The following is a 24,985-nucleotide window of genomic DNA, read 5'->3' as shown; positions in this document are numbered from 1 at the left end:
GTTTTTAAAAATATATTTTATTGATTTTTTACAGAGAGGAAGGGAGAGGGATAGAGAGTTAGAAACATCGATGAGAGAGAAACATCGATCAGCTGCCTCCTGCACACTCCCCTACTGGGGATGTGCCTGCAACCAAGGTACATGCCCTTGATCGGAATCGAACCTGGGACCTTTCAGTCCGCAGGCCGACGCTCTATCCACTGAGCCAAACCGGTTAGGGCTAAAACAATTTTTTTATTGATTTCAGAGAGAAAGGGAGAGGGAGAGAAACATCAATGATGAGAGAAAATCATTGATTGGCTGCCTCCTGCACGCCCTCTACTGGGGATTGAGCCTGCAACTGGTCATGTACCCTGACCAGGAATTGAACTGGCCACCTCTTAGTTCCTGGGTCGATGTTCAACCACTGAACCACCCAGGCCAGGCTCATCCATTTATTTATTCGGCAACTGCTAAGCGTCTGGTAAGTTCCAGGCACTGTTCTCGGTGCTGGTGATACGCAAGGTGGCCGCAGCCCCTCTCATGGAGCTTGTTGTCTGGGAGGCAGCTACTGAACAAAGCGCTAGAGCGTGATGGCTGGGCACTGGATCCTGGTGCCTGGGACTCATTCATTTAACTCATGAGCACCTACTGTGTGCTGGGCACATAGTTGGTCTCTGGACTTGAAGGAGGGTTCAGTTCAGCCTAATCTCCATACAGAGGAGATGCACAGTGGTGACCCTGGCAGTGGGTCTCCCACATTCCTTAGCAGTTTGCCAAGGGAACGGGCTGGAGGCCATCCCAATGTGTGTGCAGAGCGCACTTTACAGGAACATGAGCAGCTCAGCCTGGCCAGGGAGAGCTTGGGGGTGGAGCAGGGGAGGGTGTGAGACAGGGCCAGAGGGACCTGTCGGCACCAGCCTGTATGTGGCCTTGGCCAAGCCAAGGAGGCAGCAGTGCCCGGGCGGAGCCGGCAGAGACGCTGTGAGCTGTGAGCCGAGGCAGCGGATTAGAGTCGCCTCGGGAAGCTCAGGCCTCAGCATCAGGGGCAGAGGGTGTGCGGGCCCAGGAGGGGCTGCAGCGGGACCGGGTCGATGACTTGGGCCGGAAAGGAGACGGGTGGGGAGGGGGCGCACTGCCAGCCCCCGCCACCTGCGCAGCGACTGCCCGATGCCCACCTTTGTGCCTGTCTGTGGTCTCTCCACGTCCCGGGCTCGCTGTCCAGCCTGTCGCTTGTCGGGCCTGGGCAGTGTGGGCCCCCAGCCACCTCCACTGAAGCGAGCCTCCTCCTTCCCGCCACCTGCCCCCAGATGCTCAGCACTTCCTTCCACTTCGTAATGTTAGAGTCGAATAGGTGAAAGCGTTCATATAGTTCAAGATCAAAACACAGAAAAGGTTTAAATTGGGAATTACGCCCCCACTCTCGAGAACTGATTTCTTCTGAATCCATCTAGTGTTCCTCTTGTTTCTTGTTCATTCTCACCTGAGGATATTTTCCTATTGATTTTTAGAGAGAGAGTGGGGGGGGGGGAGAGAAACATGGATGTGAGAGAGACGCACCCGACCAGGGCCTGGATGGAGCCTACAACTGAGGTACATGCCCTTGACTAGAATCGAACCCAGGACCTTCGGTCCACGGGCTGATGCTCTGTCCGCTGAGCCACACCAGGTAGGGCCGTTGAGTGTTGCTTTAAGGGGAGGGGAACAAGCAGACGTGCACAGAGGGGAGCGCACCCCTTGTTTTCCTGAGAGCGCGCCTTAGAGGCCTTCTGCACCCGGAGTGTCCGTGTCCGTGTCCGTGTTTATATCCGGCTGCAGGTTAGAGCTCCTTCTGTCTGCAGAGCAGACGTCTCTGCTGTCCTCACAGCTGCGGGGCCCGCACACTCGGGCACCTGGGCGGTTTGCAGTCCTGTGAGTACAGACACGCTGCGGGGAGCGGTGTAAGCGTGTTACTCTGCACACGTGTGAGGTGCATTTTCCTAAGTGTGCTTATTGGCTCACAAGACAAACGGGTCGATACGGCCAAACCACCTAGTCTCGCAGTTCAGACTCGCCCCTGCCTTCTCCAGACTTGACCAGAGCGGCTGTGACTCCCGATAGGGGGTGGCGGTGTCTCGGTGGAGCTCTAACCCACCGTCCTGTGGCTGCGCGTGAGCCCACGCCCCGCCACCCCGGGGCCTGGGCACCACCACCTCCCGCGTCCCCCGCACCCCCAGCCTCTTCAGCGGGCCCTTGTTTCCTTTGCAGACAAGCACGAGACGAAACTGAAGGGGGTGATCTACTTCCAGGCCATCGAGGAGGTGTACTACGACCACCTGCGCAGCGCGGCCAAGGTGCGGGCGCCCAGGGCCTGCGGGCACTGGGCAGGCTGGGAGGGAAGGCCTCCACCGGTCCTGAAGTCTCGGGCCGCCCTCGCTCCCTCTGTAAACTCTCCCTCCTTCCTCTCCTCCCCGTCTCCAAAGAGGTTTCAGCTTCACTCTGGTGACCGAGGTACCCTCCCTATAGACCAGTGATGGCGAACCTATGACACGCAAACTCATTTTTTTGGTTGATTTTTCTTTGTTAAATGGCATTTAAATATATAAAATAAATATCAAAAATATAAGTCTTTGTTTTACTATGGTTGCAAATATCCAAAAAGACTTCTATATGTGACACGGCACCAGAGTTAAGTTAGAGTTTTTCAAAATGCTGATACGCCGAGCTCAAAAGGTTTGCCATCACTGCTATAGACAGTAACTACAATTACCGCATTTTAAAATATATTTTTTTATTGATTTCAGAGAGGAAGGGAGAGAGAGGGAAACATCAATGCTGAGAGAGAATCATTGATCGGCTGCCTCCTGCACGCCCCACACTGGGGATCGAGCAAGCAACCTGGGCATGTGCCCTGACCGGGAATCGAACCGTGACCTCCTGGTTCATAGATAATGCTCCACCCCTGAGCCAGGCCGGCCGGCCACCTGCGCCGCTTCTGCAGAGAGGAGAACGCGTGAGATGAAACAGCCCTCACAGGAATGGCCCTTGGTGTCTGAGCTGTGAAATCCTTTTGTGCCTGGGGTTGCTAAGGACCAGGGACCCACCTGGAAGAACATGACTGACAGGTCCCAGGACTGCGGGCCAGGAGGGGACATCTCAGCCTGGACCACAGTCACCCCAGTGGCCCAGGAGCATCAGCTTGGTTGGTGGAGGCTAGGCTTTGGGTCCATGTAGGGCCCAGCCCCGAGCTCCAGGTCGTCATGGGGACAGGGCGGGGCAGGGCGGATGGGGAGGCGCCGGAGAAAGCTGCGCGTCTGGGCGGCTCTGTCTGAGATGCTCCCCTTTCCCTCCACAGAGCCCGAACCCGGCCCTCACCTTCTGTGTGAAGACGCATGACCGGCTGTACTACATGGTGGCCCCGTCGGCAGAGGCCATGCGCATCTGGATGGACGTCATTGTCACCGGGGCTGAGGGCTACACTCAGTTCATGAACTGACGGGTGGGCTTCCTGGCCCTCAGGCTGGCCCAGGGCCCAGGCCCGACCTCCTGCTCTCTGCTGGCCCTGGACACAGTCACCCCCTGGCCCAGGCTGCCTCCGGCGGTGCGTCCCGAGGCCCTGGGAGGGCCCAGCGGAGCCAGGGCTTTGGGAGCAGAGGCCTTTGTCCTGCTGGGAGGTGCTGAGCTCGGGCCTCCTGCAGAAGCAGAACCAGCCAGGGCTGGGGGCGGGGCGGGGCGGGGCGGGGGGTTTCGCAGCCCAGGAGCCCGGAACTTGGAATAACCCTGCAGGGTCCTGTCCTATGTGTCCTCTGTGTCAAGGACAATTACGGTACCAGAATCTGCCAAAGATCCCCTCTTGCCTCAGCCTCCTTTGCAGGGGCCGTGGGGGCCCGAGCAGAGCTGCCTCCAGAGTGGGGTGCAGCTCAGGCAGTGCTGCTCAGGCCCAGCTCTCACCCCATCGTCCGCCCGCATTTGTACTTTTATTACTTTGCTCAAGGGCCAGAGGCCTCACGTTTTATCTTTGAGGGGTCAGCCCATCCCCTTTTTGCAGAACCATCACCATGGTCACCATAGTAACTGTTTCATTGCCGTGGTTACATACTAATTGCCGTGGCTGTGTGGCTCTGCCCACTGCTGAAGCTGTGGCCCATCTGAGGGCACGTGCCATCATCTCTCCAGCCCAGGCCCTTGGGCATCTCATGTTGGGGACACGGGACCTCACACCGCCCTCCCCAGCCCGTCCCCAGGCCGACGCACAGCTGCTGGCCCGGCCAGCCCTCTCCCGTCCACTCGTGCCTGGCCCGGCCAGCCCTCTCCCGTCCACTCGTGCCTTGCTTGGAGCCAGAGGGGGTGAGGTCAGGGTATCGGTCCCGAGGAGGAGGAGGCTGGAAGGGCCTTCCTCGGGTTCCGTGCGGGGCTCCCCGAGGAAGCCTGAGCCGGAGAGGAGCTCAGAGGAGGGGACCCTGAAGTCCCGCCTCCGAAGGGGGTGACCATGGAGCAGAGGACGAGGCCTCCGGCGGCCTGGCTGCAGTCCTCCCGCCTTAACACTAAGCCCACCTCCCCGCCCCCTCCAGTGCTGGGCCCGGGTGCGGGTCCAGGCTGGGTGGTTCTCAGTATTTGTAAGCATCTCAGCAGAACAATAAAGTATTTGGCGTGTGATTCTGGGGGGCTGCGTTGTGTGGGGCACTGGCTGAGGCTCACGGGGTAGGAGAGTTAGTTCTGCCCCACAAAGCAGGATTTCCACCTGGTGAAAAGTTCCAGGGGGGGCCCAGGGGCCAACCCATGGCCTCCAGAGCCCTCGCCTGCCCCCTCCTCCCTGAGGACTGGCGGGAGGCCCAGGAGGGCATGGGGCCCCCAGGGATGGAGAAGGACGAGGCCGAAGGCAGGGACGCCTGCACACGTTTAATGAGGCGGGAGCTAGAGCCGCAGGAGGAGCTGAGGCCGACGGGGCAGGGCCGTCACCGCAGCAGGAGGCCGAGCAGAAGGGCAGCTGCGAGGCACAGGGGCTCCAGGAAAGCTGCCTGGGCCGCAGAGCTCAGCCGGTCGCCGTAGTGGTCCAGGAGCATCAAGGCCACGCCATTGGTCCAGCCGAACCCCTCCTGGAGAGAGGGTGGCCAGTGGCGAGGCCTCGGGGAAGGCCCCCACGTCCTTCCAGGCAGGTGTGGGGTCCCCTGACCTAAACCCCGAAGGTCTAGCCCAGGGGTGCCAGGCTCCTCCCTGGGGACCTTCCCCCATGGGAGAACAGGCCTAGAGTGGAAGGCCAAGGTCAGTTGTGGGGAGGGCAGAGCCCCGTCATTCCCTGTAGGGTGTGGGCCCACTCACCTGGACTTCATACTCCCCTCCGCCACCTGGCTGTCCACCGCTGCTGATGTCATACTGGGGACAAGAGGACAGCTGTCCCTCACGACTGCAGTGCCCAGGAGTAGCCACTGGGGGCCGCCACTGGGCCTGGGGTTTGCAGAGCCAGGCAATTCCCCCTCTCACCACGGGGAGGCGCACTGGCGGGTCTGGCTCAGGGCCAGCTCACCTCTGCGTCTCCCACCCCGGCAGTGCCCGGGACTGGCCACCGGGGGCCGCCACGGGGCCCGGGCCTGGGCTTTGCAGAGCCTGAGGGGCGGCGCAGGGCCAGCTCACCTTCTCGTACATGGCTGACGTCTGGGAGTAGACACGGAAGTTGGTTTGGATCCAATTCTGCGCCAGCTGGAAAGCCACCTCCTGGGTCCTGGGTGAAGGAGACCTGGCCAGACCTAGGACACCCCGAGGAGGGCCTGAGGATGCAGAGCCCATCCCAGGGGCGCAGAGGGGGACAGGGCCGGCCTGTGCCCTCCTTCCTGGGGCCGGGGGCCACTGGCTCTGACCGCGCCTGCGGCGGGAGAGAGAGGACCCTGGGACACGCCCATCCCCGCTCCTACCTCGGATGACCAGGTCCTGCAGGGGAGCCCAGGCGTTGGGGTAGTCCCACTGCTGGCCCGACTTCCGGAGCGAGGTCGGGACTCCGTGCTGGTAGGTAAGGACCTGGCTGTCCTGGAAGGTTCCAGAAGGCACTGTGACTGCGGGTGGGGCTGGCGGGGAGCCAGGAGGCAGGGCCCCCCTAAAGCAGAGGTTCCTCTCCTGGGCCTTCCCGTCTGGGCTCACAGCTGCCCCCTGGTGGCCGCAGTGGGACCCGCAGCTGAGACCCAGGAGGGCGTGGCGGCCACTGGCCAGAGCTCCCTGCTGGGTCCTGAGCCAGCGCTGCCCGCCCCCTCACCTCCAGGTACTTGAGGGCCTGGTCCGCCATGGAGGGGTCAGAGAAGCAGCCGGCCCAGAGAGGCGCCAGGTTGGACGGGTAAAACTCGTGGTTCTTCTTTCCGTGTTCGAGGTCATAGTCAAACCAGGCCCCTTTCTCCCGGTCCCACAGGACGGCCTCCAGGGCGGCCAGGCGCCGGGCCCGCAGGTTTCTGTACTTCGCGGCTTCGGCCTCATTCCCTGGGGGACACGTGACTTAGATGGAGTAACGGGCCTGCCCTTGGCCTCCTGCTGTGACCCTCAGGGGCCAAGAGGCCATGCCCACCTGGAGCCCGCCCCACCTCCGGCTCCAGGACCCGGAATTCCCTGAGCAAAGGGGCCCTGTCCCGGCTCCTCCTCCGAAGGGCACTGGCTCGAAGGGCCGCCGCGGGGAGCGGGGAGGGGTTTGGAGGTGAGGACTAGGCACCACCTGCCCCGTGAGAAAATGGGGGCGTGGAGATGCGCGTAGGCCCCCTGTGCACTCCCACCCGGGCTGCACCAGGGGGCAGGCACCATCGGGCTGCAAAGCGGGAGGCCCTTCACCCGAGTCCTCCTTCCCGCTCCTCCTGCCCAGCGGCTCACCCAGGTCCTCCCACCCGGCTGCTCACCCAGCTCCCTCCTGCCCAGCGGCTCACCCAGCTCCTCCCGCCCGGCCCCTCACCCAGGCTGGCGTGGAAGCTGCTCATCAGCCCCTCCGCCTGGCACAGGAAGGCGTTGAGGTCCACAGGCACCAGCTTGCTGGTCCGGATGCTGCTGAGCGAGCTGGAGTTCTGGCTCCCGATGAGCCAGCGTGAAGAGAAGTCCCAGCCAGACTCGGCCCCCGCCTTGAGCTCAGCCCACAGAGCCTCCCGGGCCCCTGTGAGGGGGGACAGAGGACAGAGGACCGGCCTGACCCAGCGGCGGGCCCCCAGCCCCCTGCCCCCAGTCCTCCCTCCGCCGCTCACCTTCGGGCACCATGCCCGCCAGCTCTGCGTCCTTGCTGTAGGACTCTGGTCTGTGAGAGGAGAGTGGGCAGCCTGGCACGGGCGGCTCTGAGCCCTTGGTGCCCAAGCTGGGGGCTGAGCCCTGGTGACTCAGTGGACCTGGGCCCACAGCCCTGATGGCCCACAGCGACCAGTCTCACCATCTGAGAGGGGAGCCCGAGCCACCTGCCCTCCTGCCAGGGGCCTGATGACACTCGCACAGGAGTGAAGGCATGGGGGTGCGGGGGGAGAGACCTTCCCGCAGGGCCTCACCTGGGTCCCCCGTAAGGGACGTGGTAGCGATTCAGGACGTAGCTCTTCCCCCCCAAGCTCACAGAGACATTCCTCTTCTCAGCCCAGAAGTCCAACTCCAAGGCCAGGGTCCCGATGTTGTCCCTGGGGCAGAGCCGGGCACCCCTCAGGCCGGGCGCACCTCCCATCCCCCCTGGGGAGGCCTCGGGGACGGGAGCGCGCGGCAGCCCGAGGGGGTGCCCACCGGAGGAAGGCGGCGTCGTTGGTGTGAGCCACATAGCGGGCCATCATGAGGGTCAGGAGCGGCGGCTGGCTGCGCTGCAGGTAGTACACGCGCGCCCCGTTGGGAACATGCCCAAAGCTGCCAAGGAGGAGGCTGCTGACTGCTCCTGCCCGACCGACCGCCAGAGCCCGGGCGCACCCAGCTCCAGCGCCCGGCGCTGCTGGTCCTCCCGCCCCCACCTGCAGGGCGGCCCCCTTACGTCTGCACCAGGTCCAGGAAGTTCTGCAGCATGCCCCGCACCGTCCCCGCCATCTCCGACAGGAGCAGCCCCTCCATCACCCAGTAGGAGTCCCTGGGGGGGGACGGCTCCGTCATCCCAACCAGACCTCACCCGCCGCCGCCCTGCACGCTCGGGACACCCCCAGCTCGGGGCTCCCCGCCACCTGGGTACTCACCAGTAGTAGAACTCGTGGAAGCGCCCGCCGGGCACGATGAAGGGGTGTTGCGAGTAGATCAGAGAGAAGCGCTCGGGCTGGCGGAGGACCTCTGGCCTCACCTGGAGCAGGAGAGAGGGTGCAGGGCGCCTGGACCCCACCCCTGCCCCAGGGCCTGGGCTGCAGGAGCTGCTGGGGGCTCTGCTTCCCTGCTGCTCGGCCCGCTGGGGCCTCTGCCCAGGCCTGGCTGCCGGGAGCCTGGTCTGCCCCACGTGCGGCCTGGGGTCCCTGCTGTGCTTGGTGGGGTGGCGGAGCCGACCATGTGCCTGGCACCAGCACATGCTCGCCAAGCAGCGGCCACTCTTAGGACCCCGGTGGCGGCCTGTCTCCTCCGGCTCCTTCGCCCCCTGAGTCTCTGCTCTCACCACCAAGCCAGGCCCAGAGACTCAGGGCCCCCCATTCTCTGGCCATGACCTCTCCCCAGTGGGTGGGTGTGCATGGGCGTGACCGAGGAGCAAGTGGGACCCGGTGGGGCCTGCTGGTGTCTGTCAGGCATTGGCGCTGCTTCTTCCCTGCTAGTTCTGCATGTGAGCGTGGTTTTAGGGGGCGGGGTTTCGAGGGGAAGAGTGCTTGAGGCTCAGCTCCCGTGGGTGCCGGCTGAGGGAGCAGCACACGCCAACGAAGGAGCCCAGAGCCCCCCTCTGCCGGTGGGTGCCAGGGCCTGGGCTAGGTGCTGTGCATTTTGGGCCAATCACTGCCCTCTCTGAGCCTCAGACAAAGTGCCAACAGGCTGTGCCAATCGCAGGGCAGCAGCTACGTGGCCTGAGGGCCTCCGGAAGAGTCCGGCAGGAGAGGGACTAGCCACCCCGTGGGTCAGAGGCAGGACTGGGCAGCCTGGGAGGGCGGGGCAGGCTGGGTGTGCCTGGGGGCGGCGGGGCCTTCAGGGAGAGGTCAGGGGTTAGAAGGACACGTCCCCCTGACCCCTCTCAGAGGTTCTTGATACAATCCCAATCGCTCTAGAACGCCGCTGTTCTGGGACCCGGGCCTGGAGGCGGTGTTCTCGGGGACCGCCTCCGGATCTGGGCTCTAGGGCAGGCGGCCTCCCAGCTGGGCACCCCTCTCAGCGCCATCCCCTGGGCTCCGGGCCCCGATACCTTCTTTCCCAGCTTCTTCCAGAGCCGGTGCAGCTGCCTGGCCCAGGAGCGCAGCTTGGAGTCCGCGATCTTCTCCAGGAATCGGGGGCTGGAAAGACAGGGGCCGGCAGGGCTCAGGGGCAGCCCCGCTGGAGGGCCCTCTCTGCTCCTCGTCCGTCCGGGTTGTACCTGTCTTTCCAGTCCTCGGGGACCCAGGGCTGCAGCTCCTGCCCTGCGGCCTGGAAGTGCTCTTGGAGGAAGGCCTGCAGCTGGGGCCTGGGGACGCTGTGGTTGTGGGCGCTGGCCAGCGCGCGGAAGTGCTGCAGGACTTGGTCTGGGCGGAGACACGGGGGATTCGTGGGACCCGTGGCCCCTCCCTGATGGGAGGTCTGGCTCCTGCTGTCTTTGGTGGGAAATTCAGGAGCAGGCGGGGTCCCCGGCGCCTTACCTGGAGCGGAGGACAGCGGCATGTCCACGAACTGCTTGTCGTCCTGGTAGAGCTTGGCCATCTGCACTTGGTGCAGGAGCTCCCCGTGGCAGTAAATCTGGCTGCAGAGAGAGTCAGGGAGGGGCGGGTCAGGCCACGTCATCTGGGGAGAAGAAAGGCCAGGTAGCTGTGGGCACAGTCCCCCACGGACACGGGCTGTGTGCGCCTGAGCACAGGTGTGGGAGGGCTTCGCGGGTGCTGGTGACATACAGGCTAAGAGAAGTAGGAGGGTCTTTGTGCAGCGAAGCACCCAAACCATTTCCTGAGCCCGCAGTGCTTGCTGATTTGGAACAGTAGAGCACTTGGTGGATGAAAGATTAGCACTTTAAAAAAATATATTTTTATTGATTTCAGAGAGGAAGGGAGAGGGAGAGAGAGATAGAAACATCAATGATGAGAGAGAATCATTGATTGGCTGCCTCCTGCACGCCCCCACTGGGGACTGAGCCTGCAACCCAGGCATGTGCCCTTGACTGGAATTGAATCTGGGACCTACCAGTCCGCAGGCCGATGCTCTAGCCACTGAGCCAAACTGGCCAAGGCTATCATTGCTGTTTCTACCTCTCTCCCTCTCCCTTCCTCTCTGAAACCAATAAAAACATAGTTAAACCAATAAAGATAGAGAGGGCTATCGGAACCGGGACGATCCCCCGAGGAGCTAGGAGTTCCAGCTGCACAGCAGGACCCACAGCCCAGGGTCCCATTGTCAGGAAGAGAAGTCCCCATGACTTCTGGCTGTGAAACCAGCTCAGGGGGTGGCGGAGTGAGACGAAGGGCTGCTGGAGTCCCAGGCACTCCTTTTAAAGGTCCAGAACATGGGCTTACTTGCTCTGAGTCCCAGCATTGGGGCACCAGAGGCATATGGGGAGGAACTGAGTTGTCTGGCATTAGGGTGAGAGCTGGAAGGGCAGCTTTCTCGCAGACAGAAGTGCTGGCAGAGGCCAGTGTTTCTTCTCTGAGCCCTCCCAAAGCTGGCAGGCAGGCATCACATCTGAGTCTCCATCATCCTGGCTCACACTGTTAGCCACACCCTGGGATTCTCTGAGTCCTTGCCCACCCAACTTTTGGGCCCAATCCAAGCCGTTTCTAGTGACTCTTCCATACAAATAGCCTGTCTTGGCTCATGCTTTGCACTTCCTGAAACCTCTCAAACAAGCAGCATCTAGCCTAAGCATGCCCCATCCCTCTCACTAAGTGGCCCCAGGCCCAGCACTAGCAGCAGCCGACTTTGGTTGGCAGCTTGGCCTCTCTTGGGCACCTCCAAGACCAACACAAGTAGCAGCCATCTGCAGGTTTCTTTATAGCTCATGCCAGGTGGCCCTGGGACACAGATAGTGGCCGACCTTTCTTGGCTTGCACCTTCCAGGAGGCCCCAGAGCCAGTGCACTGGGATAGCTTCAGACCATGTCAAAACACTACCCAACCTCCTCCACAAGGGACACACTCGAGAGGCAGACTCGGCTGGCACCAGAGCACCGAAGTCAATCCTGCTCAGTGGTGTGGGCCCCGCACAGCTGAGGGTAAGTCCCTCCCATCGACGTGCCAATAGCAGTCAAGGCTCAACTGCAACAGGAGGGTGTACACAGCTAACATGGGGGCCCAGCTGAAGGTCCCAGCTGGGGTGAACAGGGAGATTGCCCCACTGGACTCTGTAGGACACCAACTACTAAGCAAACTCTACCAAGCCCAGGAGACGTAGCAGCTCCACCTAACCCACAGGAACAAGCACAGGGAGCAGCCAAAATGAGGAGGTAAAGAAACATGCCCCAAACGAAAGAGCAGAAGAAATCTCCAGAAACAGAACTAAACAAAATGGAGACAGTCCACCAGATGCAGAGTTCAAAACACTGGCTTAAAAATGTTCAATGACTGTAGGGTGAGAGTAGAGGGACCTAGTGAGGGCTTCAACAGAGAAATAGGAAACATAAAAATGGAACTAGAAAACAGGAGAACCAGTCAGGAGTCAGAACCAAGGTAGGTAAACACTGGTACTTGCTGCCTCCCACAACCACATCAAAATACAAAACAGCCGTCACTCAGAACCGCCTGCAACTGGGCTGAATGGAGGTCTCCTAAGTAAAGAAGAAAGCACATTGAGATGACAGGAGAGGTGGGGGTGCAGGATGGGCTGGTCCAACACCCATCAGTGGCGGCTTTTTCGTCGGGAGGGATATGTAGACTGTAAGGTCTCCCATGAGGTGCAGGAGTCCTTCCCCACACCAGACCCCTCAGCACAGGTTTCCAGAGCTGGGAAGAGAAGTCCCTGTGCCTTTGGGCTGTAAAAACCAGCAGGGATTGTGGCTGAGTGACACGGAGGCTACTGGAGACCCAGACTGTTCTTCTTAAAGGGCCCATGCACAGACTTAATTGGACTCGCGCGCTCTCCCTCTTAGCTCCAGCACTAGGGCAGTGGCTTGGGGACGGGGAGGGGATCCAGGGACATATGGGGAGGAACTGGATTGTCTGGCATCAGAGCAAGAACTCAGGGACAGCTTTCTCCCAGATGGGGGTGCTTGCAGGGGTCATTGTTCTTACACTGAGACCTCTCCTGTCATAGAGCCGACTAGTAGCCATATCTGAGTTTCCACCAGCCTGGCTCACAATGTTTGATCCGTCCTGCTGATTTCCCTGACTCCACTCAATTTTCAGCCCCACCCAAGCTGTTTGCAGTGGCTTTTCCATAGAAATGGCCTGTCCTGGCTCAGGCTTTAGACTCTCCTAAAATCTCTCAAACTAGCAGCAGCTGGCATTAGCATGCCCAATTCCTCTCAATAAGAGGCGCCCGGGGACCCAGCACTAGTAGCAGCCTGCCTTCCTTCACAGTTTGGCCTCTCCTGGGCACTTCCAAACCCAACACAAGTAGCAGCCATCTGCAGATCGCTCTGTAGCTTCTGACAGGTGGCCCAGAGCCAGTGGCTGACTTCACACCTCCAGTGGGGGCCCTGAGCCCGTGCACCCAGTGGACAACTTCAGATCACACAAGATCACAACTTCACACATCCATAAGTGACACGCTCCAGGGGCAGACTCAGTGAACAGCAAATCCCCACTGAAGCAGGGAGGCAGCCCCCCGAAGGGTGTCTCCTGCACAGCAGCTCTTCCACTATCGTCAAAGCTGGTCCTCACAGCTAATTGGCCTGGGGGTCAGTTCCTCCCAGTGACACCAACAGCAATCAAGGGTCGACTACAGCAAAACAGTGCACACAGCCCACACAGGGTGCACCTAGAGTGCCCAGCTTAGGTGACAGGGGAGGCTGAGCCACTGGGTCCTACAGGACACCTACTATACAAGGCCACTCTGCAAATTCCAGGACACATAGCAGCTCTACTTAATACATAGAAACAAACACAAAGAAGCAGTTAAAATGTGGAGACAAAGAAACATGTCATAAATGAAAAAAAGAAGAAATCTCCAGAAAAAAAAACCCTAAATGAAATGGAAGCAAACAAACTACTAGATACAGAGTTCAAAACGATGGTTATTAAAGATGCTCAGGGATCTTAATGAGAGCGTCAGGGGCTTAGTGAGAATTTCAAGGAAATTAGAGAGAACATCAAAGATATGGAAAAGGATCAGTCAGAAGTTAAGCACACACTAACTGAAATAACAAATAATTTACAGAGATTCAACAGTAGAGTAGAGGATGCTGAGAATCAAATCACCGATTTGGAATATGAGGAAGCAAGAAAACACTCAATTACAAGAGCAAAAAGAAAAAAAGAATTAGAAAGTGAAGAGAGTGTAAGAAGCCTCTGGGACAACCTCAAGTGTACCAACATTCACATCATGGGGCCCAGAGGAGAAGCGAGAGAGCAAGATCTTGAAATAATGACAGACATAATGACAGAAAGGTTCCATAACCTGGTGAAGTAAATTGACACACAAGTCCAGGAAATGCAGAGAATCTCAAACAAGATAAACCCAAAGAGGCCCACACCAACACGCATCATAATTAAAGTTAAAAACAAAGAGAGAATCTTTAAAAAATTAAAAAGAGAATCATAAAAGCAGCAAGAGAAAAGCAGTTAGTTACCTAAAGGGGAGCTCCCATAAAACTGTCAGCTAAACCCAGCTGGTGTGGCTCAATGGTTGATCATCAACCTATGAACCAGGAGGTCACATTTGATTTCCAGTCAGGGCATATGCCCGGGTTTCAGGCTCGATCCCTGATGTAGGGCGTGCAGGAGGCAGCCGGTCAGTGATTCTTTCTCATCATTGATGTTTCTATCTCTCTCGCCCTCTCCCTTCCTCTCTGAAATGCATATAAATATATTTTTTATAAACTGTCAGCTGATTTCTCAACAGAAACTTTGCAGGCCAGAAGGAATTGGCAAGAAATATTCAGTTATGAAAAATAAGACTTTCTACCGAGTAAAACCAAGATTACTCTACCCAGCAAAGCTATCATTTAGAGATGAAAGACAGATAAATAACTTCCCAGACCAGGACAGGCTAAAGGAGTTCATCACCACTGAACCAGTATTACAAAAAATGTTAAAGGGTCTTCATTAAAAAGAAGAATAAGAAAGATAAAAAATATGAATAATAAAATGGCAATAAATAAATATCTATCAATAATTACTTTAAATGCAAATGGATTAAATGCTCCAAGTCAAAAGACGTAGGGTAGCTGAATGGATAGTAAAATATGACCCTACATATGCTGTCTACAAGGGACCCATGTCAGATGAAAAGGCACACACACATTGAAAGTAAAGGGATGGAAAGAGATTTCATGAAAATGGAAACAAAAAAAAGCTGTGGTAGCAATACACTCAAAAAAATAGATTGAAAAGCAAAATAAATGGGCAAGCAGGACAGAAACAGACTCATAGATACAGAGAACATTTTGACAGCTGCCAGATGGGAGGGGGTTGGAGGGTGAACGGGTGAAAAAGGTGGAGAGATTAAGAAGTACAAATTTGTAGTTACAGAATAGTCCTGGGGATGTTAAAGTATAACATAGGGAATATAGTCAATAATATTCTAAAAGCTATGTATGGGGTCGGATGGGTAATAGATTTATTGGGGTGATCACTTACTAAGTTATGTAATGTCTCATCACTGGCTTGTACACCTCAAACGAATATAATATTGTATGCCAACTGTAATTGAAAAATAATTCAACCAACAACGCTGGCCAGTGTTTACCGTATTGCATGGGAAGGAGTCAGGAGTGTTGGCGCGTTGCTGGAGTCCCACACTCAGTAGGAAAAGTACGTCAGGGAGGAAAAGTAAAGCGGAAGGGATGTGGGAAGAAAGCAAAAAGCGCAGTTATACCATCCTCTTCCTCCCACGGGAAGGATGGCGGAGTTATGCCCACACCCTCTCCACTCTGCGTCCCAGGTTCCCTCCGTTAACTAAGCAGAGGGATCTATTTAGTTAGGGCCCTCCCGTGACCCCCCCCCCCCCCCCGTGCCGGATGCGACTCACTGGTGAAGGTGGTGAGACAGTCCTTGAGACCTACATTCTCCCTGCTAAAGACAACCTTTGTTTTAGCTGCTCATTCCAAATGTCTGTCAGATCACTGTGCGGAGAATGAAAGTGTGTTCCTTGGTCTGAAGAAATGTAACTCTGGGGTCCAAATCGTTGCACTATCTCTTGTTCTGGTCCTTATAGAATATTTTGAGCATTTGCATCTACCACCGGGCATTGGAGGCCAGTCCGGAGGAGGCGTTCCTGTCGGGCCCGTTTGTGGCTTCTGAGTCTCCCACCTCCGTCCGGTGCCGGCTGCACGCATGTCCTCCCCCAGGAGTCTGCCGGCAGCGTCTGCAGGCGGCCCTCTTGTTGGCAGACAGACCATTCTTGTTAGCATTTAGTGCTTCAGCGAGTGCACGTGGAGTCTTCTAGATCCAGCCATCGCTGCATTGCTGCAGCCTCCCAGTGCCCATTGGTTTAGGAACCCAAGTGGCCATCTCACACGAGGACACAGATACCGACTGGCTGGCGCAGGTACCTGCTGACGAAGGGAGGGGCTCTTCTGATGGGCACCCATGTCTCTGCTTTAGTGCAGCCCTCAGGTCCCCATGACGGTTCCATGGGGCGTGGCTTTTATAGACCAAGTTTCCATTGACCTGCCAGACCCTGTGGCCAGGCCATAGCCACTGACTAAGGTCAGTCAATCCCAACACAGTGGCCGCCAGGATGTCACTCAGCTCCCTAAGCAGATTGGGTTTTATCATCTTTAATCAGCGTGGCAGCCTCGCAAGCAGTGAGCTCCCGGCTCCCCTGGCCACTGTGTCCACAGACAGCGGCTCCCGGCTCCCCTGGCCACTGCCGTCCACAGACAGCGGCTCCCGGCTCCCCTGGCCACTGCGTCCACAGCCAGCGGCTCCCGGCTCCCCTGGCCACTGCCGTCCACAGACAGCGGCTCCCGGCTCCCCTGGCCACTGTGTCCACAGACAGCGGCTCCCGGCTCCCCTGGCCACTGCGTCCACAGCCAGCGGCTCCCGGCTCCCCTGGCCACTGCCGTCCACAGACAGCGGCTCCCGGCTCCCCTGGCCACTGCCGTCCACAGACAGCCGCTCCCGGCTCCCCTGGCCACTGCCGTCCACAGACAGCGGCTCCCGGCTCCCCTGGCCACTGCGTCCACAGACAGCGGCTCCCGGCTCCCCTGGCCACTGCGTCCACAGCCAGCGGCTCTGCCAGCCCGCTGAGAGCTGGGAGAGGGCACACAATCCATTGAAGGGCAGTGGGATCCGGCAGCTCCTGGTGGTCCCACAGTCAGGCCGGGGATGAGCACCTGCTGCTGAAGGGACCGCGATGCTCCCACCCGCTAGGAGCTCGCCCCACACGACCATGCATCTCATTCCGGTCTCTTCCGGCCCCTCCCTATGGAGCAGGTCGCCCGAGGTATTATGGGCATTTCAGGTTTCAAGGTGACCTTACGTCTTTCAGTCGCAGGAGTGGTTTCCATTGTCTGATAGCAGGCTAGCCATGGCCTCTCCAGTAGCCATTCTCTAGTCCAAAGTCTCAGCAGCCAGGCCGGGAGGTGCCCCAGGTGTCTGCTCCGTGCCAGCCTGTGCGCCCAGAGGCTGTCTGTGTGGACTCTGGCAGCATTAGGTTATCACCGTGGTGTCCAGTGAACATTGCCTGACAGCAGATCTGTCAGCCTTTTACTTTATGGCATTTGTTTTACTTTTTAATTTTTTAAAATATATTTTTGTTGATTTCAGAGAGGAAGGGAGAGGGGGAGAGAGAGAGAAACATCAATGGTGAGCGACTGTCTCCTGCATGCCCTCCACTGGGGATCAAGCCCGCAACCCAGGTATGTGCCCTTGACCGGAATCGAACCTGGGACCCTTCAGTCCACAGGCCGACGCTCTCTCCACTGAGCCACACCAGTGAGGGCAACACAGCCTGCTTAAACACTCCAGCTTTCATCTGCACTTCCACCTTAACCTCATCAACTCCTGCATCCCGCACCCTCTCCATCGGACTGTCGCCCCTCTCAGGGTGGCCTCGGTCACCACAGTGCACGGGGGTCTTGCGTCACGGAGTCCAAGACGCTTCTCCATGCTCTGACCATCTGCCCACTCACATGCAGAAGGCCCTGCGTGCCCAGCAGGGGGCAAACCTAAGGGACTGGACCCTCTCATCAATATATTTTTAAAAAATATATTTGTATTAAAAAATATATATCTATATATATTTGTATTGATTTCTAAGAGGAAGGGAGAGGGAGGGAGAGATAGAAACATCAATGATGAGAGACAATCATTAATTGGCTGCCTCCTGCAGGCCCCACACTGGGGATCAAGCCCACACCCCGGGCCTGTGCCCTGACTGGGAATCAAACCGTGACCCCCACACTCAACCACTGAGCCACAATCAATCATCAGCACGTCCGATCGGCTCGACCTTCCAAGTAGATCCCATACTGGACCACTGCTCGCCGTTCTGGTCCTACCACGGAGGCCCCATCACCGCCCGCCATTCCCGCGGGTGCCCAGCCGCCCAGGCCTCTTCCCGGTCCCTGCGCAGTGGCCTCAGCGGGAGCGGCATCTCCAGTCCTGGGCTGTCTCCTCCCAGAGCCACCGCGGTGGCTCCTGCAGATTCTTCTCCGCATCGCGCCCCAGACACCCCTCCTGCCTGCAACGCTCTCCACCCCCCCCCCCCACGGGCGGCTCCCTGACTTCATGTTGCTATTAATTGTGCTTCTAGCACGTTCCCTCTGTTACTCCTTTCCTTGCTGGTGAGGTGGGGCTCGTTTTTCTTGTTCACGGAGCAGCCCCAGGGCAAGTGAGAGCTCAGCAAACCTGGTCGATGGGAGCGACCTGCGGGCTGGGGAGGCCGACAGGGCCGCTCACCCCCAGGAGTTGCAGGTGGAAGCCATGGCCCCCGGAAGGTTTAACTTGTCCTTTGTCATAGGGGTCAGAGGTCAAACCCAGGAGCTGTCTCTGACGCCCCCTCCCACATCCAGGCTCGGGAAGTTAGGCAGAACACTTTCTAGAACAATCCTGAGGACAGACAGCCCTGTGCGGTTCAAGGAGCAGCTTGGAGGGAGGGTGGGGAGGAGGCTTGGACGGGCGCACAGGTGACCTCGACCAGCGCTCCCCATGGGCGGGTGACGCTCCCCACACTGGGGCCATGCCCAGCACAGCCTGCTCCACAAGGAAGCCAATCTCCTCTCCTGCTCTGCCCTCAGGCCTGAGCCCCATCCCATCCCAACCCTTGACCCTCAGCCTCCCCCACCAGCCCCAGGGGCCATCCCCACTCCTACCTCTCACAAGGGGTGGGGGGGGCAGGTCCCACTCCTACCTCTCACGGGGGGGGCAGGTGCCCACTCCTACCTCTCACGGGGGGGGCAGGTCCCACTCCTACCTCTCATGGGGGGGGGGCAGGTCCCACTCCGACCTCTCACGGGGGGGGCAGGTGCCCACTCCTACCTCTCACAGGGCGGGGGCAGTGCCTCCGGGGACCCCAGACCCAGGCCCAGCAGCAGCAGCAGGCACAGCTGGCAGGCGCTCTCGGGCATGGTGGCTGCAGCCAGTGGGCGAGCTCAGGCAGCTGCTGCCACTGGGGCACTGCCAGGCCCACCTGCCAAGGCAGCAAAGTCCACGTCTGAGGCGTGGCCACTGGAGGGGCAGCTAAGGAGGCAGCGGTGCCCGGGCGGAGCCGGCAGAGACGCTGTGAGCTGTGAGCCGAGGCAGCGGATTAGAGTCGCCTCGGGAAGCTCAGGCCTCAGCATCAGGGGCAGAGGGTGTGCGGGCCCAGGAGGGGCTGCAGCGGGACCGGGTCGATGACTTGGGCCGGAAAGGAGACGGGTGGGGAGGGGGCGCACTGCCAGCCCCCGCCACCTGCGCAGCGACTGCCCGATGCCCACCTTTGTGCCTGTCTGTGGTCTCTCCACGTCCCGGGCTCGCTGTCCAGCCTGTCGCTTGTCGGGCCTGGGCAGTGTGGGCCCCCAGCCACCTCCACTGAAGCGAGCCTCCTCCTTCCTGCCACCTGCCCCCAGATGCTCAGCACTTCCTTCCGTCCCTTTTGAAAATTTTTATTGTGGTTTAAGTACATGTAACACAAAATTTGCCATTTTAACCTTTTTGTTGTTAATACTCACCCAAGTATTCTTTTCCATTGGTTTTTAGAGAGAGTGGAAGGGAGTGAGGGAGAGAGAAGAGATAGAAACATCGATTGATTGCCTCCTACATGAGCTCCAACCGGGCCGGGGATCTAACCTGCAACCCAGGTACGTGCCCTTGACCATAATCTCTCTCTCTACCTCTCCCTTCCTCTCTCTCTGAAATCAAGGAAAAACATATCCTTCCATGAGGATTAAAATTAAAATAAATAAACAAATAATACCTTTGCAGAAACATCTAGATTCTAGAATAATCTTTGACTAAATACCAGGGTACCTTGGTCTAGATAAGTTGGCACATTATTCATCAAATGGAATTTTTTTTTGTTAGGAGATTTATGGGTTTTTGTGTGTGTGTGGAGTTTATTCATTTATTATTATTATTTTAAAATATATGTATATATTTTAAAATATATTTTATTGATTTTTTTACAGAGAAGGGAGAGGGATAGAGAGAAACATCGATGAGAGAGAAACATCGATCAGCTGCCTCCTGCACACCCCCTACTGGGGATGTGCCTGCAACCAAGGTACATGCCCTTGACTGGAATCGAACCTGGGACCCTTCAGTCCACAGGCCGATGCTCTATCCACTGAGCCAAACCGGTTAGGGCTTAAAATATATTTTTATTGATTTCAGAGAGGAAGATAGAGGGAGAGAGAGATAGAAACATCAATGATAGAACCTGTAACCCTGGCATGTGCCCTTGACTAGAATCAAACCCAGGACCCTTTAGTCTGCAGGCCAACGCTCTATCCACTGAGCCAAACCGGCTAGGGCTGGAGTTTATTTATTTTTATTTTTAAAATTTTCAATTACAGTTTGCATTCAAAATTATTTTGTATTAGTTTCAGGTGTATAGCATAGTGATTAGACAATCATATACTTTAAAAAGGGTACCCCAATATTTCCAGTATCCACTTGGCACCATACAGAATTATGACAATATTATTGAAATATTATTGACTATATTCCCTATGCTATATTTTATATCCCCAGGACTACTTTGTAATTACCAATATGTACTTTTTTTTTAACTTCTTAATCTCTTTACCTTTTTAATCCAATCCTTAATCCCTTTCCCCTCTGGCAACCACCAGTCTGTGCTCTGTGTCTATGAGTCTGTTTCTATATTGTTTGTTAGTATATTTTGTTCTTTAGATTCCACGTATAAGTGAAATCACATGGTATTTATCCTTCTCTGACTGGCTTATTTTACTTAGCGTAATGTCCTCAAGGTCCATCCAGGTTGGCACAAATGCTAAGATTTCACTTTTTTATGGCTGAGTAATATTCCACTGTGTATATGTGCCACTGCCTTTTTACCCACTCTTCTGCTGATGGCCCTTGGGTTGCTTTCATATCTTGGCTAATGTAAATAATGCTGCAATGAACATAGGGGTGCATATATTTTTTCAAAGTAGTGTTCTAGGTTTCTTCAAATATATACCCAGAAGTGGAATGGCTGGGCCCGAAAGCAGTTCCACATTTAATTTTTCTGAGGAACTGCCATACTGTTTTCCATAGTGGCTGCACCAATCAGCATTCCCACCAACAGTGCACAAGGGTTTTTTCCCTCCACATCCTCACCACACTTGTTGATGTATTGATGTGAAGTGACATCTCATTGTGGCTTTCATTTGCATCTCTCCGATAAGTAGTGACATCACACATATGTTCATGTGTCTACTGACCATCTGTGTGTTCTCTTTGGAGAAGTGTCTATTCAGGTCCTCTGCTCATTTTAAAATTTGATTGTTTGTTTTTATGATGTTGCGTTGTATGAACTATTATTTATTTATTTATTTATTTTTAAAAACCATGGAATGCTTCATGAATTTGCATGTCACCCTTGCGCAGGGGCCATGCTAATCTTCTCTGTATCGTTCCAATTTTAGTATACCTGCAGCCGAAGCGAGCACGAGTTGTATGAATTATTTATAATTTTTGGATATTAACCCCTTATCAGATGTCTCATTGGAAAATATAAGGTGCCCCCTGTAGAGAGCACCTGTCAGCTGAGTCCAGTGGTATCGGCATGTCCTGGAAACATACCTTGCCAGAGGCAGGTGTGTTGTCAGCCTGGCCCTTAGCTTAGGCGTCAGGGGGTGGCTGTCATTATCTAAGTTCAGCCACGCGCCAGGAATGGACACAATTATCCAGACTCAGCCAGGAGTGACAATTACAAAGAAGCCACAAGAATGAAGAATTGCAGCTTGATCTCGAAGCATGATTTCACATAATTCCCTTTGTCTGAAACTCTAGTAAAACTTCCTGGTATCATGCTGTTTATAATAAACACGCTGCACTAGCTCTGGGTCACTGTCTCTCCATCTGAGAACAGTGTCCCACCTGGTCCCAGCTTTCCCTACTGTCTGTGTCTGTCTCTTTCTTTTTCTCAATCCCCCATCGCCCCTACTAGGACTCATCTGCTCTCCAGCCGTGCTGATCGCGGTAAAGAGAGAAAACTTATAGTCCCCCCCCCCGGCCCCCGCACCTGCCAAATGTATATACACACTCTGAATAATTATAAAGGCGATGTTATTAAAATGCATTTCATTTTCAAAACTGAATTATCAGTTGTTAAATGTGTATACATTTTGGGGGGCACCCTTATCTTCTCCCATTCAGTAGGTTGTCTTTTCATTTTGTTGATGGTTTCTTTTGTTGTGGAAAACCTTTTTAGTTTGATGCCATCTCATTTTTTAATTTTTTTATTATTTCACCAGTCTCAGGAGATACATCAGAAAAAATATTGCTAAAAGATTATCAAAGATTTAACAAGAAAGCCCACTGCATGGGAGAACATATTTGCCAATGATATCACCGGTCACGAGGACGCCTGCACCCCGGAGGGGGCGCCTGCACACTCGCTCTGAGTTTGCAGGTGCTGCATCTGTGCACATGGCGGCAGGTTTGCAGGAAGGGTGAAGGTGCCTCTGGGCCGGGCACCAGCGGTCGCTGCTGCCTGTGGTCGGCGCTGCCCAACCTCTGTTCGCACCTCAACCACTGTGACTTCCCCCCATGGGGCCCAGGGTGGGGGCCCGCCCCACTCACACTACTAGGCCTCTCCCTGTGGCCACACGCCGCTGCGCCCGCCCACGCCTCTCAGCACAGCGCAGGTGCTCCCTGCCCCCCTCCAGTCTCTCTCTCTCTCTCTCTCTCTCTCTCTCTCTCTCTCTCTCTCTCTCTCTCTCTCCTCTCTCCCTCTCTCCCCTGGAATCTAGGGACTAGCAACGGTCGCTCCCTGAGAGACTTTTTTTTCCAATTTATGTACAATTTATGTTCATCACAGAATTTTTAAAAAATACATATTTTTTATTAATTTCAGAAAGGAAGGAAGAGGGAGAGAGAGAGAGAAACATCAATGATGAGAGAGAATCATTGATCGGTTGCCTCCTGCATGCCCCACACTGGGGATCGAGCCAGCAACCTGACCTCCTGGTTCATAGGTTGATGCTCAACCACTGAGCCACACCTGCCCGGTTCCCTGAAAGACTTTTAAACCAGAGCTGGTTCCAGCAGCCCCTGCGGACCTGACCCGGGAGAGCTGGCGCGCATTCCCGGGTGAAGGTCTCGGTGGGTTGATGCAGGGGATGTGGGACCCTTCGTTGCCAGACCTCCCAATCTTTCAAAGTAAAGGGGAAATACATCTTTTTACTTAAAATGTCCCAAATTTTAAGTGTCCCAATGTCCCAGATTCTAACTGGAAACCTGGGGGTGAGTCCTGCGTGCACGGGTGGAGTGGTGAGGGGAGAGGGGGCCCCACCACAGGGCCGCCCCTGCCCCCCGAAGCTTCAGGCCCCACCCGTGAACGAAGCCGCAGCCTGGTGCCCCTTTGCACGGAGATTCTCTCTCTGTTCAGAGTGACACCGCTCACCAAGCCACGCGTGGAAACGGCGGCCACGCGAGGCATCGCGGAACCCGTGGCTGGTGCTTCTCTGATCGGGATCCGCGCGGCCACGCGGCGGCCCCTGACCTGCGGGAGGGCCTCTCCCAGGTCTCAGCACTGAGCTTGGCGCTGACTTTCTCCGCACCTACGAGCAGGCGCCTCAGCCGTGGGGAAAGCCACGCTTTGAAATACTCTTTCAGCTTTGATTTTGCAGCGAAGCCGCACGCTGTGGGGAAGGACTGAGCAGGGACCCGAGAGGCGCTCCCTCAGCAAGCGCCCTGCCTTCCCAGGCCCCGCCCGCCCTCCCCTCGGGGTGGCCGCTGGGGCTGTGCTGCTCATGCCACCCAGGTATTTCTTGGAAGAAGAATGACTCGTTTCCTTCTCAGTTCTCAGGGTAGCACTGTGAGCAGCACTAACACAGGTTGATTTCCCAGGCTCCCCTGAAGTTCGAGGTGGCGGGGGACCCACTTTTGACAAATGAGATGTTAAAGGAAGTCACAGGAAGGGACTCCTGGGAGAGCCCCTCCCAGGAAGAGTTCGCTGGAGCTGCTCAGTTGGTTGCCATTCAATCCCCGGTCTGGACACATAAGGAAGACAAGCGATTGATGTTTCTCTCTCTCTCCCTTCCTCTCTGTAGGCATGTCCTCGGGTGAGGAATGAATGAATGAATGAATAAGTGGGAAAGATTCAGCTGGCTTTGCACGTTGCCCTCTGCCCTCCCCACTCCTTCCTGCCTTGGGCACAGGTGACATGCTTGGAATGCAGAGGCCACCTTGCACCACCAGGCAATGAGCCTGAGGATGGAGACCACATGCTTAAGGTGGCAGAGCCGAGAGATGGAGAGAGACGCTCTCCACGGCCCCTTTGAGCCATGACTCTGTGCTCTGGGCTCTGGTTATATGAGAAAAACAAACCCCAAGCCACTGGCTTTCAGGTTCCTGTCACCTTTGACTGAAAGTCTCTAACAGGCTGTGTGAACATCAAAGCCAGGCCCCAGACTTCCGCTCGGTGGCGGTGCAGACTGCTCCTGGAGCCGCCCTGGGCAGCAGCATGTGCTGAGCGAGTGCTGGAGGGAAGGTAGCACTTGCAGCTTCGGAGGTGCTGGCGATGTCCTGCCTCCTGACCTGACATGCGTTGCTTACAGCAACCTGTGCCACACACTTCCCTGTATTGTGCTGTAGTTCATAATACACATATTTGAAATTTTAAAAATAGTCCATCTGCCAGGCCCACGTGGCTCAGTAGTTGAGCGTGGACCTATGAACCAGGAGGTCAGGGTTCGATTCCGGTCAAGGATCAGGCCCGGGTTGTGGGCTGGATTCCAGTGTGGGGCTTGCAGGAGGCAGCCGATCAATGATTCTCTCTCATCATTGATGTTTCTCTCTCACGCTCCTTCTCCCTTCCTCTGATATCAATAAAATAATAATAATAAAAGAGCCCATCGCCTGCTTGGTTTGGCTGCCTGGGGCATGGTCTGCGACTGCAGGAGGACAGGGGCCAGCCCGAGGAGCCCTCTCGGACACAGGTCCAGGTCCGCAGGGCAGGGGGCCTGCGGTCTGACTGGTTCCTGGGGCCCCAGCACCGAGCTGTGCTGCTCCTCCTCTTAGATCAGCTGCAACCTGCAGACCAGCAGCTTCCTTGTGAGAACTAAACAGGTGGGGAGCGAGTTCGTCTTTTCCACGACCGCCAGGCACTGCTGCGCAGGCGCCGTTGCAGCCCACCACCTGCACCTGCTCTCCTCCTCAGTGCGCAGGCGCGGCCTCATCTGGGCGCCGCGCCCCACCAGGCACCCTGCGCCTGC

At 56.5% G+C, this 24,985-nt stretch overlaps 2 protein-coding genes and 1 non-coding gene across 15 annotated transcripts in view; 1 reads left to right on the top strand and 2 right to left on the bottom strand.

Moving 5' to 3' along the window:
* The window catches only part of PHLDB1 (pleckstrin homology like domain family B member 1), a 50,914-nt gene extending 46,300 nt beyond the window's left edge, over positions 1-4,614 (top strand). For all 12 annotated transcript variants that reach the window (XM_059707713.1, XM_059707711.1, XM_059707709.1 and 9 more), the window contains 2 exons: positions 2,227-2,312; positions 3,314-4,614. In XM_059707713.1, coding sequence (XP_059563696.1) covers positions 2,227-2,312; positions 3,314-3,454 — 227 coding nt within the window. In that variant the 3' untranslated portion in view covers positions 3,455-4,614. The remainder of the gene's footprint in view (positions 1-2,226; positions 2,313-3,313) is intronic.
* A 230-nt stretch (positions 4,615-4,844) lies between these two features.
* Positions 4,845-18,757, bottom strand: TREH (trehalase). 2 transcript variants are annotated; one of them, XM_059707738.1, is made up of 15 exons: positions 18,600-18,757; positions 9,672-9,772; positions 9,413-9,557; positions 9,245-9,332; positions 8,112-8,212; positions 7,916-8,008; positions 7,678-7,794; positions 7,455-7,577; positions 7,164-7,213; positions 6,881-7,075; positions 6,203-6,420; positions 5,868-5,979; positions 5,590-5,702; positions 5,278-5,331; positions 4,845-5,054 (listed from the first exon to the last, which is right to left on the bottom strand). In XM_059707738.1, exons 1-15 carry the CDS (start codon positions 18,686-18,688, stop codon positions 4,914-4,916), a joined length of 1,740 nt encoding a protein of 579 aa, XP_059563721.1. In that variant the 5' UTR covers positions 18,689-18,757; the 3' UTR covers positions 4,845-4,913. The 2 variants fall into 2 exon arrangements, with proteins under 2 accessions (XP_059563721.1, XP_059563722.1); XM_059707739.1 differs by having other exon boundaries at positions 5,600-5,702.
* Positions 18,758-21,107: 2,350 nt separating this feature from the next.
* On the bottom strand, positions 21,108-21,214 carry LOC132242365 (U6 spliceosomal RNA). The gene has a single exon (XR_009454570.1). It is a non-coding gene; the product is annotated as a U6 spliceosomal RNA (small nuclear RNA).
* Positions 21,215-24,985: the final 3,771 nt, after the last annotated feature.

Source organism: Myotis daubentonii, chromosome 9, assembly GCF_963259705.1.
Source record: "Myotis daubentonii chromosome 9, mMyoDau2.1, whole genome shotgun sequence".
Taxonomy (NCBI): Eukaryota; Metazoa; Chordata; class Mammalia; order Chiroptera; family Vespertilionidae; genus Myotis; species Myotis daubentonii.
The sequence above is the reverse complement of the archived record's forward strand: the minus strand, read 5'-3'. Positions and strand labels throughout refer to the sequence as shown.